Source organism: Panthera leo, chromosome A3 (genome assembly GCF_018350215.1).
Source record: "Panthera leo isolate Ple1 chromosome A3, P.leo_Ple1_pat1.1, whole genome shotgun sequence".
In the NCBI taxonomy this organism is placed as follows: domain Eukaryota; kingdom Metazoa; phylum Chordata; class Mammalia; order Carnivora; family Felidae; genus Panthera; species Panthera leo.
Window position 1 is genome coordinate 30316629 of NC_056681.1, and position 18074 is coordinate 30334702.

General features: G+C 52.6%; 1 protein-coding gene across 4 annotated transcripts; it reads left to right on the top strand.

Moving 5' to 3' along the window:
• Positions 1–513: 513 nt before the first annotated feature.
• MAVS (mitochondrial antiviral signaling protein) lies at positions 514–12247 on the top strand. 4 transcript variants are annotated; one of them, XM_042931526.1, is made up of 7 exons: positions 514–571; positions 3784–3931; positions 5075–5249; positions 6453–6628; positions 7327–7483; positions 9259–9767; positions 10683–12247. In XM_042931526.1, exons 2-7 carry the CDS (start codon positions 3815–3817, stop codon positions 11118–11120), a joined length of 1572 nt encoding a protein of 523 aa, XP_042787460.1. In that variant the 5' UTR covers positions 514–571; positions 3784–3814; the 3' UTR covers positions 11121–12247. The 4 variants fall into 4 exon arrangements, with proteins under 4 accessions (XP_042787460.1, XP_042787459.1, XP_042787462.1 ...); XM_042931525.1 differs by having other exon boundaries at positions 519–571; positions 3746–3931; XM_042931528.1 differs by lacking the exon at positions 514–571 and adding an exon at positions 607–3681.
• Positions 12248–18074: the final 5827 nt, after the last annotated feature.

Sequence of the window (18074 nt, forward strand, 5' to 3'; positions counted from 1 at the left end):
CTGGGCAAGCCAACAGTGGCGCCCCTGCCCTGCTCCCACCTACCCAGCCTCCGTCCACCGTGATCCTGCTTCCTCAGGCCCAGCATTGGCGTCGCGCCTGTGCGAACTTTGGTGTCACCCGATATTTATTGAGCACTAACTGTGTGCCAGGCCCTGGGCGCCCAGGTGCAAACGACATAAAGACCTTCACTCCTCAAATTACTGGGCAGGAGGAGTAGGAAGAATGGGGACCACTGACTCCGAGCTCAGCCATCCGCTTGGATTCTAGCCAGACTCTGGATTTCTCCTAGAAGTTGCCCGAGACAAACACAGAAAGAAAATAATTTTATCTTTTGCGCCCCAGCAGGAACCTAGGTCGGTCCGGTGCACCTGTCCGGCAAGTCCAGGCCCCCAAGCCAAGGCCAAGCACCCACCCCCGCCTCCCAGGGGCTCGGGGTGGCCGCGAAGCCCCGCCCCGCCGTTGGCCAATGGCCGCGCGGTCCCGCCCCTCCCCACCCTCCCCCTCCCCTGTAGGGGAGGGTTCCGGACTGTCCCGGGAGGTCGGCCTGTCGGCGTGTGGTGGCAACCCGAGGTAAGATAGCCTCCCCGGGCGCTCGGTCCCGTCGGCTCAGGACGCGCGGACGCCTCCCCGGAAGGTGGTCAGCGGCGGCAGAAGCCGAGTGGGACTCGAAGTGCGCCCGGGCGCACGGGGTCTGGGGCGCACGGGGTTCCGGGGACAGGACTGGCCGCGCGGGTCTGGGGAAGGGCTGGTCCTAAGGGCACACGCGGTTCGCGGCAGCGAGGGCTCCACGAGCCTCAGCCAGCACCCAGGGTGGCTCCGGGCGTCTGCTGGCACTGGAGGGGAGGTTGGGCCGGAAGGAGGCAGGCACAGGCAGCTGAGGTCCTCCAGCCGCACCGGCAGGCCGAGGGTGACCCTGGGACGAGGCCTAGCCTGGATGGGCCAACCTCCCGGAGCCGCGGCCGCGCCTAGGGGCCAGGGCCGTCGCCCTCCCCTAGATCTTTACAGTTCTCGGTGATGATACCTGCTCAGAACAGCCTCTCATCCTCCGCGGGCCTGGTCCCATCCAGGAATCCTAGCCAAAGCAGTGAGGCCTCGCCCCTCTGGGCCCGAAGATTATTTCTTTCCGGGACGCACTCAGAGCCTCCGAGGCTGTCGGGTAGGAAATTCTCCTTGCAACGTTGGTCCGCCCTTCTTCTCTGAGACCACAAGGAGGTGCTAGGAAAACATTGAAAAAACAAAACAAAACAACCCCCCACAACAACACAACAAACAACCACGTTCTCCTGCACGCTGTGGAGCCTCAATAACTTCTAGAAGGATAGTCAGTTACCTGAGAACCGTGACTGCTGTAGAGGGCAGGTTAGAATGCTCTCAGCCTTGTCAGAACGATGTCCATTTCCCACAAGACAAGGACTAAATATTGCAGTCTCCCAGGGGCACCCCCACCCAGCGACCCCCCCTCACCCAGACAGTGGCCTTGGTCCCTCTAGTACTGTGAGTCTCACTTGCTGCAGCTGCCCCCATGTTCTGCAAGATGCATGGTGAGCTGCAAGGAGGCAACAAGTCCTGGGTTCAAATCCTGTCAGGATCACGGGTCTGCTTGTGCAGCCTGGCATCATTTCTCCTCTCCTAAATGAAAGAAACCCAGGAGGTGCCTGCCTAAGTGGACCATCAGTATGTGAACAAATGTGGTCTTCCTTTCTTTTTGGTTGGAGCATGTTATATTTCCATACTCCCCTAACTGTGTTACTAAGGGCTGAGGCTCAGGTGCAGAAGAATGTGTTACCTGATTCTGTCCTGGTACTTCCCTGGATGCCATGGGAAAGAAGGAGAAAAGGGTCATTTAGTCACCATAGAGTTGTTCTTTGCTCGTCTCCTGAAGGCTCAGAGGACTCCCACCCCACCACCTCCTTGATCCTCTTGACCTCTGTCATTAACACTTGCCCCACCAGGAATGTAGCACCTGGTGGCTACGAAGGGAGGCAGGCAACATGAGGCTCTGAGGCCGGTAGACAGGACTGTCGCCCCATTTCCCATGTGGTGAGGGACTGGCAGCTCAGCTGTGCTCTGCAGCACTGCCTCCTAGAGTCCCACCCAAGACTGACACCACCTGGCCCTCCCTTTTCTGATTCCTTCCTTCCCAGAAAATCCACTTGGACATCTAGTAGCCTCTTAAGCTTTTTCAGAATGGATCTTTGGAGTCCTCTCTGTGCCACAACTTGCCCACCAGATTTTCTGGCTTGGAAAATGGCACCATCCATGCACCTAGTGCCTGAGGAATCACCTTGATTCTTCTCCCTTCTTCACCTCCCACATGCACAACACACTAGGAATCCAGCCACCTCTCACCACCTCCATGGTTGGCATTCTGGCCATACCCTTCACGTGGCTCCCTGCTTTAGCCTCCTGATTTGTCTTCTTGCTTCCATCCTGGTCCCTCCACAGTCTAGCTCCTCACAACTACCAGGGAGGTCTTTAACATAAGTCAAATCCTCTCCCTTCCTTGCTCAGAAGCCTCCTATGGCTCCCCATTTCACTCGAGAGAGAAAAAAGTAAACCCAAAACTCAAAGTCTTTTCCTGCAACGCCCCCATAAGCCACCACTCCCAACCTCCTTGACCTTGATCTCAGCCCCTCCCCTAGTTTTTTAAACCTGGACCACCGGGAACTGATTTCTGTTCTTTAAACATGCCAAACTTGTTTCCACCTGAGGACTTCTAATTTGCTGTGCCCTCTGCCCAAAACACTGATCTCACAGTCCAGAATGGCTCATCTCAAATGTCATTAATCCAGAAAGACTTCCTGACCAACTCTGCCTAGGCAGCATGCCCTTCTACAGGAGTTCTGTCTTCTTATCCTGCTTTATTTTCTTTATAACCTTGATTATTGTTTGGAATTTTTATTTATATGTATACTTACTGATTTGTCATCTGTCCCACCTCAAGAGAATATAAATTGGATGATGGCAGAGATCTTATCCCTCTTACTCCCTACAGCTCTCCCTGAGGGGGGAAGCAGGTAAGAAATTTGCAGACAGCCCCATCTATAATTGCAAATTGTGGTAAGTGCTACTTAAGGCAATTGCTTGTAATTGAGGCGCTTGTAAATGTCAAGTTTACTAGGTTGAACTATTGTGTTGTCAAAATAAGCTCTCTGAGCCATTTTAGGAGTGAAGACAAGCCTGGAAAAGACTGGTAATTTGCCCCAGATCACACATAGTGATTGGAACTCAGCCTCCTACCCTAAGAACATGTATGTGGCAAGCTTTAATGGTGGGCCTGCAATCATGTTCTGGAAAGAAACTGATCCTAGAGCCTGATAATTTTCCACTAACTAGCAAGCCCTTATTCTTGGTACTTCATTTTCTTCACCTTTAAAGTAGGATGATCTTATTATTATCCTTTTGGGCTTTTTCCCCCCTAGTACACCCCAAAGAAGTAGGACTTCTTGCTTTCAGCAACGAGGGGCACATACAGACCTTAGGACAATGGCAAGGAGTCAGAACTCTCTGCAATACCAACCAACCTACAAGACAGAAATGGGGCCTACATCTTCTGGATCTTATTTCTTTTGTTCATCAATTCATTTTTTATTTTTTGAGGGCCTCTGGACTTGGGCAGTAATAGAATTGGATGATTAAAGAAAGAAGCAAAACATTCCAAAGAGTTGAGAAAGAAAGAAGTAATTGCCTTTTGTCCGATCCCACTCCCAACTCTGTTGCCATATGTGGTGTGTTTTCTTCCAGTCTTTTTTCCCCTCTCAGCCCATCCTTTTTTGGGCCAGTGCCCTCTGTCACTTCAGAACCTGGACAGCGATGACGTTTGCTGAGGACAAGACTTACGAGTATATCCGCTACCATTACAGCAATTTTGGTCATATTCATGTTCTGGAGATTCTGCCTTATCTGTCCTGCCTCACAATAAGTGACCAGGTGAGCTGGGGCATGACAGCCAGCCACTGACTTGGGGCAGGCTGGGGGTTCAGAGCTTCACCCAAAGCCAGGGCCAACTCCTTCCTTCTTGGTTATTGTCTGCATCCTGCTTCCTGACCTTGACGCTTCTCTAACTTGCTGAATCAAGTGTGGGTCAGGATGGCCTTTCCAACATGGCTGAGCGCCCTCTCGTGTCCATTTGGTGTAGTGCTAAAATATATGGTGCCAGCTGCCTGAGATTTCTGGGCTTCAATCCCCGTTCTGCTTCCGTGGGAACCTTCCTTTTCTTCAGTCTGTCTTGTCATTACTCCTCCTCAGTGTTGACTCCGTTCTCCTTGTCATGGAGCTCTGTCCTGGCAGGGAGTCCAGGGCTCAGTGTTGAGAGTTCATGGGAGCCAGACCACCCTCATCTGTTAGAACTGGCTGTGGCCCCAAGTGAAGCGGGGCCAGCCGCCTCCCAGTTTCAGCTGCTCCCAGATGGCCCGGGCCCTCTGCTGCCTCAACGCGGCTGAGGTGGCAGTGGTGAGGTGGCCGTGGTGGTGGAGCAGGCCTGTGGCTGACAAGGTCTGCCCCTGCCCTCCTGCCTTGCATTCGGGGGCTTGTGGGGATGTCTTGTGACCAGTTCTGCAGTAAATGTTTTCTGTGGCTTTTCGTTTCTGCTGTCTGGTTGCTTGTCTGAATGTGGGAATTCAGTCTGTATGTGAGATTTAAAACCTTTGCCGCCCCGAGATTCCCCATCCTCCTGATTCTTAGGTCAGCTGCCTCTCTTCTCCTTTTGCCTCCTTTCATCTCCTGTTCCCTATGCACCCTTTTCCTCCTCTGCTAATCCAAACCCTTTCTTTTTGCTTTGGGGGCTGCATAAACTGAGGAACTGCCAGGTTCCTCACCAGTAGAGTAGGGGTAATGGCATTAAAATAATTCACACACAGCCCTGAGCTCAGAGCGTGGCACACACTAAAAGCCTACTTCCTGGAAGCTGGCTTTACACTTGGGCCCAGACACTGGCCTTGTCCTGGGCTCTGACCTGGTTTCGCATGGCTGCCGCACTCTTGTGGCTACTTGGTGTCTCTCTCTGCAGCTGTCCCCGAGTGGGGAAGGGTCCAGGGCCACCTGGCTTGAACAGGGCATCTGGCTGTGTTCCAGGACCGACTGCGGGCCTACTACCAGCTCTGGGGGAACCAGGGCACCCTCTGGGAGCTCTTCAACAGCCTTCGGCGGCGGACTGGCTGGGTGGAATCCTTCATCAAGGCCCTGAGGATCTGTGAGCTGGCTGGTCTTGCTGACGAAGTGGCCTCTGTCTACCAGAGCAACCTGCCTGGTGAGCTTCTTGCCCTGGCCCTCCTCATGGAACCCCTGTCATTCCCCTGGCCTCTACTCTGTCTGTCCCCTCACCCCTGTACCTCCTGCCTTCCACTGTCCCCTTCCCTCCCATCACTCCTGGGCAGTGGACAAACCTGGGTGTCAATCCCAGCTTAGCCTCTTGTTAGTCATGTCCCTTTGGTGAAGTGCCTTAATTTCCCTAAGCCTCAGTCTTCTTCTCTGTAAAATGGGGTTAATGGCCAGACATCTACGTCATAGGGCTGTGGTGGATACCATGGGACAGTGGGTGGCATGTTGAGTGTTTAGCTGGGACTGGGTGCCTCCCGTGTGCTCAGCAAGTGGGCCTTCTAATTTGTGTGGCTGTGACATTTGCCTCCCATTCCTTTCCCACTTCCTGTCTTCTCCCTCAGTTCAGCTTCCCTCTCTCCATTCCTCTCTTCTCTTCCTCCGCTTCATGTCTCCTCTTTCTCCCTCATGGGTTCCTTCTTCCTTTCCCTCATCTCTTCCTCTCCCCCTAGCATCCCCTGGAGCCTTCTAGGTCCCCCACTCCAGCTGCCCAGTTACTCCTCAGCTCCCTTTCAATGCTCCCTGCCAGGTTGAGTGCCTGGAGGGATCTGGTCAGGTCAGATCTGAGGGGATAAGACAGGAAGAAAACTCAAGCCAGCCCTATGTATGTTTTAGACTAGAGACGACTCCTGAGACACTGCTCAGATTTAAAGCCTTAGAACAGCCCTACTCCCCCCCTCCCCCCGCCATTTGCTTTCTTTTTTTCCTCCCTTCTTTCTGAGGAAACAGCATCAGGTCAGGGGTTAGTTAGGGGTGACAACCGCCTACAAGGAGGAGAAGAAAGCCACTGGGTTCCAGAGTGCTGAGGGACAGAGAAGTGTTGACTGCTGACCCAGTCTGGGTTGTGAGAGGCCTGTGAGGTGCCCCGCATGCTCCCCACCCCCATTCTCTTCTCTTCTACCCTTCCACTCCTTCTACCTCTTCTTGTCTTTGTCCTCCCTACCTCCTCTCTCCTTCCTGCCTCCCACTCAGTGAATCTTGTCTCTTCTAAGGAGTACATCCCACCTCAGGACAGCTTTTGGAGCTGTGGGGGGCCTATAGTCATGGCTCTGGGGGTCCAGGAGCATCCAGGCCTCTCCTGTCACTGGGAGTTCCTCTGACTCCTCCTTGACATCACTGTATCTTTGTCTTCCAGGGGTCCCGAAGAACTGCCCCCCAGCCCCACTGGAGCCACAGTTAGCTCCTGCTGAGGTTCCAGGGCCCTCCACACCTGCCGTGGCCCCCAGCACCCCCCACAATGGCTACAGAGAGGAGGAGCCAAGTTTCCCCATGCCTGTCCAGGACACTCGGCCGCCAGAGTCCCTAGGAGAGGTGTGTTCTCACGTCTAGTCTGGACCCCTGCTTTTGTGTTCCTGTCTGCCCAGCCTCTAGAAGCTCTCTTCTGCCCCCACCACAAGTCATGCCTAACCTCTGCTCAGAACCTAAGGGCTCCCCCAATGGAGATATGCCCCAAACCAACTCTCAGACTGCTGACTAGGGCTTCACCCTATGGCAACCCCCAACCCTCTTATCAACCAGCTGTGAGGTCATAGTTTGGAGGTCTTTGAAGTGGTCCGTGTGAGATGTTGAGCTGGGTCAAAGGACCGGAGAATGACCACTGGAGGAGTACTGGGGAAGGAGGAGGTGATGGGGTAGAGGGTAGATGGAGTAATTATTGCCAGTAAAGTCAAGTTCAGGGCAAAAATTACTGATTCTATTGAGATGTGATGGGCAGGCAGAAGGGTGTTCAGGAGACCCCAGATCATGGACTTGAAGCCCAAGAAAGGGGTCTGTGCAGTAGCCTCAGAGAGGGGGACATTTGATAGGGCCAGGCAGATGAATAGAGACTCCCCATGGGATGGTGTATGTTCTCTGTAAGGTATGTTCCTGTGGACAGAGGGTCTGGCAATGATCAAAGCCGGGGCGAGGGGCTTCCCTGGTTTCTGTGCTCCATGGCACAGGCTGAGGCCGGTGGGAGATGCCTGCTCCTGGGAGAAGCAGCTGCCTCATTTCCATTTTCCCTCTTGCAGAGTTCAAAGAAAGTCCCACAGACACCCAGTTCTGGGACTGTCCTGAGGAGGCCAGCTGGCCCCCTGGAGCCCTCCTCTGACATGGCAGCCCTCAGCCCTCTGACCTCCAGTGGGAGTCAGGAGCAGGACACAGAACCAGGCAGTGCCCCCATAGCAGGTACGTATGTGACCTGGAGCCATAGGACCTCTCGGACCTCCCAGAGGGTAAAGACTAGAGTTGCCCCTCTGGCTTCCTTGGACAGGAGGTGAGGGTGGGAGTAAAGGGAGTTTACCTCAGGAGCAACCCAATTCCTTGAGGGTGTATTAGTATTTTCTACGTAACAACCCATTCCAACATTTAGTAGCCTAAAATAGGACTATTTAGCTCGTGATTCTGTGGGTCAGCAATTTGGGCTGGCTGAGGGTAGTTCTTGGGATCTTGGCTGGATTCCCTCTTGCGTACACACCCGTGTACGCACTGCTTACTTACGCCTGTTGGCGGGGGAGGGGGGAGCACCTTGGTTCTCTTCAGTGAGTCCTCATCTTTCACCAGACAAGTCTGTTTCCTGGCAGCTGAGCAGAATTCTGAGAGAGCAGACTCCTGGGGCAAAGGCTCAAAACTGGCAGTCTTCCCTCCTGCCTCGTTCTGTGGCCCAAACAAGTCCCAGGGCCAGCCCAGAGTCAAGGAGTAGGGAACAGACTCTGTCTCTAGATGAGAGGACTGACAGTCACATTGCAGAGGATGTGGATACAGGCAGGGGAAGAGCATTAGGGCCATTTGTGGATTCTGCTGAGGGGACCCTGTGGGGTTCACCAGGACCTGGAGGACAGTGTGGAAGAGCTGGGCTACTTACTGGCAGGGGCCCTTAGAGCCCTTAGGTGCTTCCCTACCCCTAGTGGGGCTCAGCTCCCAATGAATCACTAAAACTTCTCAGCCCCAGAGGAAGTATGATTTTCATCAGTTAAGGGCCTGGGCCCCAAAACCAGATCTCAGTTCCCACCCTCGGGAATATAGAGCTGTCCACTCTGACTTCCCAGGATGGCATCTCTCTGCTCCGTTGTTTCCTAAACTGTATGCCATGTAAAACTATAGCCTGACCAGCCTTTGGTGCCCCTGGGACAGCCACAAGGCACCTGAACAGTTAAAGGCTCCGAGAAGCCATCTTAGTGCCCTCCACTCCTTTCACCCCAGAACTCTTCCCCAAGCACCCATTTATACTTTGCAATGTCAGCTTGCCATGGGACACCTTTCAGGAAATGCTGCTGTGGACCAGGGAGGCAGAGGGCACTTAGATTTCAATACATGCGTGGATACAGGTCCCACGAGGTTCTGTGGTGTCAGATTTTGGTGGGGGTGGGGTGGTACATCAGAATTACTTCTGGCCTTTGTCAGCCATAGGGCCTGGCACATGTATTCTCAGAGTACCACGGGGGATCTGGATATAAATGCCTATATGGACTGTTACCACCTGCTGAGCCATCGTGCTGCCCTTTGCTGTGATCCAGGGTGGCTCCTACTGGTGGGGGAGGGGAAGGTGGCAGAGGGAGGAGCATCCAGAATTCCACCAAGCTAATGAGCAGACACAGGAGGAAAGGGGGGTGTCCCAGGCAGGAGAAGAAAGAGGAGAGGATAATTAATGATCTTCAAGCTCCTAGATGCTGTAAAGGGGAGGAACCATTTCATTCTTATGAGAGAACAGACTTGACTTTAGGTCAAGGACTAAGGCTAGATAGGGCTGAGGATGCGCCTGTAGCTGTTGGACCTCAGGGCCTGGGAGCAATGACCAAAGGGACTGTGGAGACTCCATGGGAGGATGTTGGGGGGCCTGGGTGCAGTAGGGACTTGAGCTGGGGAACTGAGACCCTTCTTCAGCTCTCTGATCCCAGGTGACTGTGCTTTTAGGGTAACAGTCCTGTGGGTTTGTGTTTTCCCTTTTATTTTACCACCTGCAGGCATGGCCTCCAGCCTCACATCACCCCGTGGGCCTGTGTCTCCATCTGTCTCCTTCCAGCCACTGACCCGTTCCATCCCCAGGGCAAGCCGCTTGCCAGGACCCTCAGTATCAGCTCCGCCTACTGGCATCTCCTCCTCTTCACCTGGCTTGGCCTCTTCAGGGGGTGCTGGTGACCATGGTGAGGCTACCATCTGCCCTGGGGCCGGGGTGTTGGCCAGCTCATTGACCACCAGCATGGCACCCTCCAAAGTGCCTACCAACTCAGCATTTGATAGAACGATGCCTTCCAAGTTGCCTGCCAGCTCGAAACCCTCTGGTACAATGTCTACTAATGTGCTCACTAGTCTACCACCATCCAAACTGCCTATCAACTCCACACGTGCTGGCACAGTGGCACCCAAGGTGCCTACTGGCTTGGTGCCTGACCACAGGATGTCCACAAGCACAGCGCCCAGCAAGGTGCCTGCCAACACAGTGCCCCCCGTCGGGAGCAGCATATCCTCAGGGGTGAGTCTTTGCCCTTCTACCAGTGATCCAGGCTTCCCCCCCGAGCCCTATCCTTGGACCCTTTCCAGTCTCCATTCTGTCTTCAGCCTGGGCTGTGCCAGGGCTTCTTTTCAAGGGTATAGGGATAGCTGAGATCCAGCCTCTTCTGGACCCCACACCAAATCCTTTAGAGTACTAATAATCATTAGAGCTCTTGAGTGTGGATTCCTAGGAGGGGTGGGTGTGGCGGCCATCCCCACTGGTCATGTGCATCAACCCGTTTAGAGCTCAAAGCCGTATATTAGGCCTAGCAGCACCATTTTGCAGATGAGGGAACTGTGAGGGATAGAGCTGGATGGCCTGTCTGCCTCAATGTCTTGCTCTTCACCCCCAGGATATCCAGTCTGCTTCTCCATTATCAGGGCTTTGTAGATAGCAGTCTCAGCCTGAGACAGCCACACTGACCCAACAGCCCCCCCACAGCTGCCCCTTCTGGGCCAGCACATCTAGTCCTGCTCCTGTTGTCTGCCTGGAAGAACCAAGTCCAAGGGACCTGTTAGGCACATGGCCAGGCCTCTGACCCTGTGGCTGCTCCATGGCCTCAGCCCTGGCAGAATGTTGAAGTAGGATGGGGCCACAACTGCCAAGGGCTCTAGGAGGGCGGGGGTGAGCTCACAAGCAGGCCAGTGAGTAGGGAGAGGGGTACCTTGGAGAAAGTTACCACTGATACCACTGCAGAGGCTTGGACACCTCCTCTCTCAGTGCCCTCCTGCACCATCATTGGGTTGAGTCTCCAAGAGAGGGTGGCTTCCTCCCATGCTGTGGGCTGGGAATTGGAGGGTTGAGATGCTAGTTCATGTATTGGCTGGGAATGGGGCCACCCATTTGGGTGTCCGGCCATCCCCAGTCCCTTCCAGCCCTTCCTTTCTTTCTCAGGAGACTCCTCCAGTGGCTCCAGAGCCCACAGGCACCTCCACCAGAGACAGCTTGCCCAAGCCAGACCACAACTCTGCCACCTGGGGCTCCGAGTTGGAGCTGAGCAAGCCTGGCCGGCTGGTCTCCCACATGGACAGTGAGCCGTTCTCAGGCTGCTCTGCGGACCTGGCCCTCAGCTGCAGCAAGTCCTTGGGCGCAGGGCCTGACAATGTCCCAGAGGAGAATGAGTACCAGTCAGTGGATTCCATTAGGATCCAAGTGGCCCAGGATCCCAGCATTGACCTGGTAGAGGGTAGTCCCGGGCCTCCTGCTGCCCCACAGCCCTCAGTCAAGGACAAGTTTGTCTCGGCCAGATTCTATGCTCCATGGCTTGGGGCAGCTGCAGCTGGGGCTCTCTTCGCCATGCTCTTGGCTGTGCTGTATAGGCGGCGCCTGTGAAGCCCCTAGGGCCTCCCTGTCCCGAGTCTGCTCCCTTCCCTGCAGGACATCTAGCCCAAGCACGGACTGTGCTATCTCCCCGTCTTGTCCCTTTCATGGGGCTCGTGGAGCCTGGGCCTGAGGAGAGCCGGGGGGGGGGTGGGGGGTGGGGGGGGGGGAATTGAGTGCAGACCAGATTTCTGTCCCAGCCCATGCCTTCCCCATGTACTCCAGACCTCACACACCCCACAATCTGGGCTGTGGCCTTTATTCTCTGGAGGAGGTGAGGTACCCCCATCCAGACCCTGTTTGCTCAAGTCCACAGATGAGGTGGTGCTGCTAGATCATGCAGGGGGTCAGAACCCCCCCCTCCCACCCCATCCTGCCCTGGTGCCTGGTGGCCAGCAGATGTGCAGGGTGGGGGATCCCACAGGACCTTGCTCCAGACCCTAAAAGCCCCAGGAACGTAAGGGTGATCCATTTCCAGGGACCTGGCTGCTTGAGGTCCCCCAAGAAGCGAGGGAAGTCCAGAGGTTCCCCTGGACCCCTAGGGAACCTAAGGCAGCTGCTAGGCCTGAGGACTGTCTCTGAAGCCCCTCTCCAGTCTCCTCACCCCCATTTTCCCTTTCCCTCCCTCTGGTCTCCATGGTCTTTAGCTTGGTGGTGGTGGGGAGGGGGGTTTGGGAAGGAGAGACCTGCCAGGGTAAGCTCAGGCCAAGGTTTGGATTTCAGTTCCACCCCTTCCTGGGCTGTGTGGCCTTGACAAGATGATCAGACTTCTCTGGTCTTGCTTCCCCACATGGCCAGTGAGTATCATGGCTCATTTCCACTGGGCTCTTCTGAGATTGAAGCACACAAGTGTTTGTCAAGTGCCTGCCTTCCCCAGAGTAGGTGACTGCTGATAGCTGCTCCTACCTCTCCCCTGCCAAGCCTGGTAGACATGAGGGTATAAGAGGCAGAATGCCCAGTGGGTAAGGGTGCAACTCTGTAGTTTGGGGTGGCCTGGGCCTGTACCCTACTCGAACTTTCACTCACTCTGTGCTCTGTCACTGTGCTCTCTATTAACCTCTCTGTGCCTCAGTTTCCTCAGCTGTAAAATGAGGATGAATAGTAAAATTTTATATGTATATAAATATCTCCTAGTGTGATGAGGATTAAATGAGTTTATCTATATGAATCTTAGAATGGTTCCTGGCATTTATTAAGTGTTGGATACATGGTGCTGTAAATGTGGAGGGGTTGGAGTGATTGGCTACACCTTACGAGGCAGATCCAGACCCTGCTACCTCCCCTCACTCCCTTTATATTTGTTTCTTATTCATCTTGTGCCTTGGGGAGCGGGGAGGGAGGCATGTCTAGTGACAAAGCAGTGCAGGGTGAGGCCTGGGGCCCCCCAGCAACCAGATGGGTTGGGGAATATCCTCATGGGTTCTTTTCAGGCAGTCATCTCTGGACAAGAAGCAGGCATAGGAGACCCAGAAGCCACTTCCATTCCTGTTCTCTGCACGAGACAGACTAGCACTCTGGGGGGATACTGGGGGTAGTAGCTGTGTACTCCCCCAAATGTCAGCTGGTAAGTCCTGTACCCTGCTTTGGCTGCTAAGGCCTTTCTTTGCACTGCCCTAGGGGGCTTCAGTGACCTCCACCTTGAATGACCTCTCCTCCCTCTGAATTTCTTTTCAACCCTCAATCCAAACCCAATAGCCTACACCCTAAAATCAGGAGAGGTCCTTACCCAAGTTGTCCGCACCACTCCCCGTCACCTTTGCTCTTAACCAGCCCTCTTTTAGCCCTCCCTCATTCTCAGATACCCAGGTCAGTAAAAAATTCATGGACAGGTACTAGTTTTATTATTTTTTAAATTTTCATTCATTCATTCATTCATTCATTCATTCATTCATTTAAAGTAATCTCTATACCCAACTTGGGGCTCCAACTCACAACCCCAAGACTAAGAGTCATATGCTCTACTGACTGAGCCAGCCAGACACTAACCCCTGGTACTAGTTTTAATGTGTTACCCTCCCAGGATAGCTTTGGAAAAGAGTATCTCAAGAAAGTAATGTGTAGTCCCAAAGGACGTTACTTAGCTGGTGGAATTTCAAGCACAGTGACCAGCCATGTGGGAGAGACCTTTGTGTAAGGTGTATAGGAATCATTCAGGGACCTACCAGGCATTTTTCAGATTTTTAAAGGTTTTTTTGAAAGATGGAGAGCACATGAGTAGGGGGAGGGGCAGAGGGGGAGAGAGAGAGAGAGAGAGAGAGAGAGAGAGACAGATAGAATCTCAAGCACAGAGCCTGACATGGGGCTCAATCCCATGACCATGGGAAAATGACCTGAGCCAAAATCAAAGAGTCGGATGCTGAACTGACTGAGCCACCCAGGTGCCCCCTACCAGGTAGTTTTCAAATGATGCTGCCCAGAAGCCCTAATCCTGGCCTACGTGAAACAGCATCCCTACTTTGGCTGTTGTCAACTGAAGGCCTCTAAAATGCCAACTTGAAGCAGGGTTGGGAATTGGCCAGTGCAGTGAGGCCTGTGGCCAGGAGAGGACTTGGGATAGTTGGTAAGATATGTCAGATTTCAGGAATCCTGGGGTTTGAAGTGAGGCTTTCAGCTGCAGGAGGGTGTGTAGGAGGAGGATGACACAGGTAACTCCCACCACCATGGCCTGGACCACATGGAGGCCAGAACCCCAGGAGAGGACAGAGAACCTCTACCCTCAGTAGACTGGGAAACTTGGCACCTATACTGGGAGACTTGGTAAAGCACACTTCACCTCAGGGTGAAGGCCGGGGTGGGGCCAGAGGCTCAGTGCCATCCTGATCCTTTAGGGACTCACCACCTGTCAAAATACAATCCCTCTGTACCTTGTCTCTCCTGCTAAAACATTTCCCTCAGAACGTCTGAGCCACCATGGCTTTTTTCTCCTTGGGAAATATAGACCTTGCTTGATAATCTACTGAAGCCAGACCAAGGCCGTACCTTCCCCCTTTTCCTTGCTGGATACGCTCAGATTTAATTGGGTTTAGGGGGAATTTCTGGTCAGAGATCAAGAAGATGCCCTTTGCCCTGCCAGGCATTAGATCATTCATAGCTTCTTTTAAGAAACATTATTTCTGACGGAAAGCTTTCAAACACACAGAAATAGAATATAAGAAATGTATATAAGAAATATATATAAGAGAAAACAGAAGGAGAACCTGCCATGTGCCTACCACCCAGCTTTTTTTTTTTTTAATTTTTTTTTTAATGTTTATTTATTTTTGAGACAGAGAGAGACAGAGCATGAACGGGGGAGGGGCAGAGAGAGAGGGAGACACAGAATTGGAAGCAGGCTCCAGGCTCTGAGCCATCAGCCCAGAGCCCGATGCGGGGCTCAAACTCACGGACCGCGAGATCGTGACCTGAGCTGAAGTCGGACCCTTAACCGACTGAGCCACCCAGGTGCCCCCACCCAGCTTTAATAATTACGGACTCATGCCATCGTTGTTCATCCCTGCCCGATTCCCCCTTTTCTGTACAGGCTCCTTTTGTAACTCAGAGTGAGGGGTTCAGAAACCCAAGGGGCACATGTGGGTTGGGAGAATTTTGTGGTAAAGGCCCTCTATTTTTTCCCAAGGCAGCATTAGGCATTCCCCTGTTGGTTTCTTGGCCATGGGTGGCATCCCATTTGAACTAGTTCAAGGAGTGAGCAGCACTGGGTTCCTGTCCTAGTGGGAGGGGACCAAAGGGGGTTCTTCCACTGACAAGCTCCTTGGAGGTGTCTGGCTACTGCTTCTGTCCCAGAGAGGCAACAGTTGGGGGTGTCCCGTGGCAGCTTGCCCATTGCACCAGGGGCCTCCTCCAGGTTCTGACAGAGCCCTTCCAGCAGGCAGAAATTACCCAACTGGGCCGGTTCAAATTCCACAGCATGTTTCCTGCTCTAATAGGAGTCTCCCAGTAATGGAGTTGGTCAGGCCTTGAGGTCACTTGCTTTCCATTGAAGGACCGTCACCAAACCGATGGCCGAGAATTGCCCCCTACTTCCCCACAGGAAAAGTAGTGTTGGCATTCCTAGTCTGATCAGTGGTGGAAGGGATTCTATAGATGAAAATCACACGCTCTCCCTGTGCTCACCTTTCTGGTCTTTTCCTTGTAGCCTAGGGCCGTGAAGTTTACACCTCGTGTTGGGCATGGTCACCCAGTATTCCTCACTCCTGCAGCTGCTGTTAATAACAACAGCAATAATAAAAAGGGCCACTGCTTACCCCGTACTTTGCTGCGTGCCAGGCGCTGGGCTAAGCACTTTAAATATATTAACTCATTTAATCCCCAAACAACCCTATAAAGGAGGTACCATTATGACCCAATGTATAGCTAGTCTGCAAGACTGGGAGGGAGGAAGGACCAGAGGAGACAGTACAAGGGAAAACTCTGACCCCTGAGCCCCCAGAGCTAGACATGTTCTACGCTCATGACCCACAGCTGATTGGATGCCTTGGAGCCGGGACCCCAATTGAAGTGAGATTTCACACCAACACATTCCTGCCCAGGGTGCCAAGATCTGCCCCATGGTGTAATAGTGTAATAATGTGCAGTATTATAATTAATAGTTTTGGAGATATTGTAACAATTGGACTATAATCGTTGTATGTGTGCTCAGGCTTAATGGCCTAAGGCTGTGTGAGGCAAAGCAGTCGGCTCGAGACTAAAATGCCAGGTCTCCAGAGGCCAGTTTGGTGTAGCATACATCGTTTATTAAAGGATTCTCCAGTGCCAGGTCTAAGGCCTAATATGAGTTAAGACCCTTGGGGCGCCTGGGTGGCTCAGTTGGTTAAGCGTCTGACTTTGGCTCAGGTCATGATCTCTCAGTTTGAGCCCCACGTCGGGCTCTGTGCTGACAGCTCAGAGCCTAGAGTCTGCTTCAGATTCTGTGTCTCCCTCTCTCTCGGCCCCTCCCCTGCTCACACTCAGTCTCTCTCTGTCCTTCAATAATAAACGTTAAAAAAATTTTTTTTTTTTTAAAAAGACCCTTGCTTACTCTCCAGTGGTTGGGAATGGCTCACAAAATGTGGTGGAGACAAATGGGCTTTCATATCATATTTTCATGTATTTATACAATATTTTGCACCTCCTGTGTGCAGAGTATTGGGAAATGCCTTGGAGACACAGGATAACAAAGCAAAACCCCACCCTAAGGGCCCCCTTCCACCACCTATTGTTTCCAGTCCAATAGTGAGCGGTCTAAAGGGGGATGCCTGAAGCAAAGGTGGGGGTAGGGAGAAGGGACAAGTGTTGTTTTGATCAGTTATACACTATTAATAATTACAATAACTAGGGTTGCCTGGATGGCTCAGTCAGTTAAATGTCCAACTCTTGGTTTCGGCTCATGTCATGATCTCACTGTTTGCAAGATCGAATCCAGCGTGGGGCTCTGCACTGACAGTGCAGAGCCTGTTTGTGATTCTCTCTCCCCTCCCTGCTCCTCCCCCTCTTGAACACACGTGCACGCACTCACACGCTCTCTCTTCCTCTCTCTCAAAAATAAGTAAATATTAAAAAAAATAATTGCAATAACTAAACCCAGGAAAACAGTAACACTTAGAAACTATAGGGAATAAGGAGAAAATGAAGTGTAAATTTACAAAGACGCCTAAGCAGAAAGGCTATAGTGAAAGTGTCTGACAAGATCAAGTGCTGGGGCACCTGGGTGGCTCAGTTCGGTGAAGTGTCTGACCTTGGCTCAGGTCATGATCTCACGGTGAGTTGGAGCTGTGTGTCAGGCTCTCTGCTGTCATCACAGAGCTTGCTTCAGATCCTTTGTCCTCCTCGCTCCCTGCCCCTCTCCCACGCGCACGTGTGTGCTCTGTCTCTCAAAAATGAATCAACATTAAAAACAAGCAAAACAAGATCAAGTACTGATGAAAACACAGAGCAACTGAAACTTTCACAGACATTTGGGGGGTATATAAATTGGTAAAACTGTTGGCAAACTGGCAGTACCCTACTGACAGTGACCATATGCATAACCTAGGAGGTAGCAATTCCGCTCCTGGGCATGAACACAACAGAAACAAGAGCTTATGTCTACCAGAATGTGTGCAAGAATGTGTCTTTTTTTTCTTTTCTTTCTTTCTTCCTCCCCTCCTTCCTTTCTTTTTCTCCTCTTCCTCCTCCTCCTCTTCCTCCTCCCCCTCCCCTCCTCCTCCCCCTCCCCTCCTCCTCCTTCTCCTCCCCCTCCCCTCCTCCTCCTCCTCCCCCTCTCCTCCTCCCCCTCTCCTCCTCCTCCTCCTCCTCCTCCTCCTCCTCCTCCTCCTCCTCCTTCTTCTTTTGTGCAAGAATGTTTCTAACTGCACTGTTCATACTAGCCCCAAACTGGTATGAGTCCCAATGTCTCTCCAAGGTAGAGTGGATAAGATAAGCTGTGGTAAAGTCACAAAGTAGAATGCCAGCATATAGAAATGAGTACAAATGAACCTATTGCTCTACACAGCAACGTGGATAAATCTCACAGACCCGCTGTTGAGCAAAAGAAGTCAGAACGCACACACAAAGGTCATCGCTGTGGGATTCTGTTTCCATAAAAAGTACGGAGATTAGCAAAAATGATCCATGGCTTTGAAAGACTGGTTACCTTTGGGAGGGACAGGGAGGGACATTCTAGGGGGCAGCCCTACCTCCTGATGTAGAAGTACAGCATGATTCCTGAATATGTTCGGCTCCTGTCCAGACTCCCTGCTGGAGATACAAAAATAAACCAAGATCACCCACACGAGAACACACGGAGGCTGTGCATTCAAAGCTTGCAAAAGAGTCAGCCACTATCACTTGCATTTGGCAGGAAGGGACTCCAAGGCAGGAAGGCGGAAAGTGTTCTGGTGGAAAAGAAAGGGAGCTCCAGGTGTGTTATGATTGGAGGTTGTTTGCCCCGGATGCTGAAGGCTGGCTAACTAGAAGGGGCGCCTCGGTGATTGGCTAGGGAGCATATTT

Excerpts from the sequence above, each read along its gene's own strand:
- MAVS (XM_042931524.1), top strand. The coding sequence starts at position 3,725 with ATGTGGTGTGTTTTCTTCCAGTCTTTTTTCCCCTCTCAGCCCATCCTT. Across the intron at positions 5,250-6,452 it reads CTACCAGAGCAACCTGCCTG|GGGTCCCGAAGAACTGCCCC; the intron begins GTGAGCTTCTTG and ends TTTGTCTTCCAG. Across the intron at positions 7,484-9,258 it reads AGGCAGTGCCCCCATAGCAG|GCATGGCCTCCAGCCTCACA; the intron begins GTACGTATGTGA and ends TACCACCTGCAG.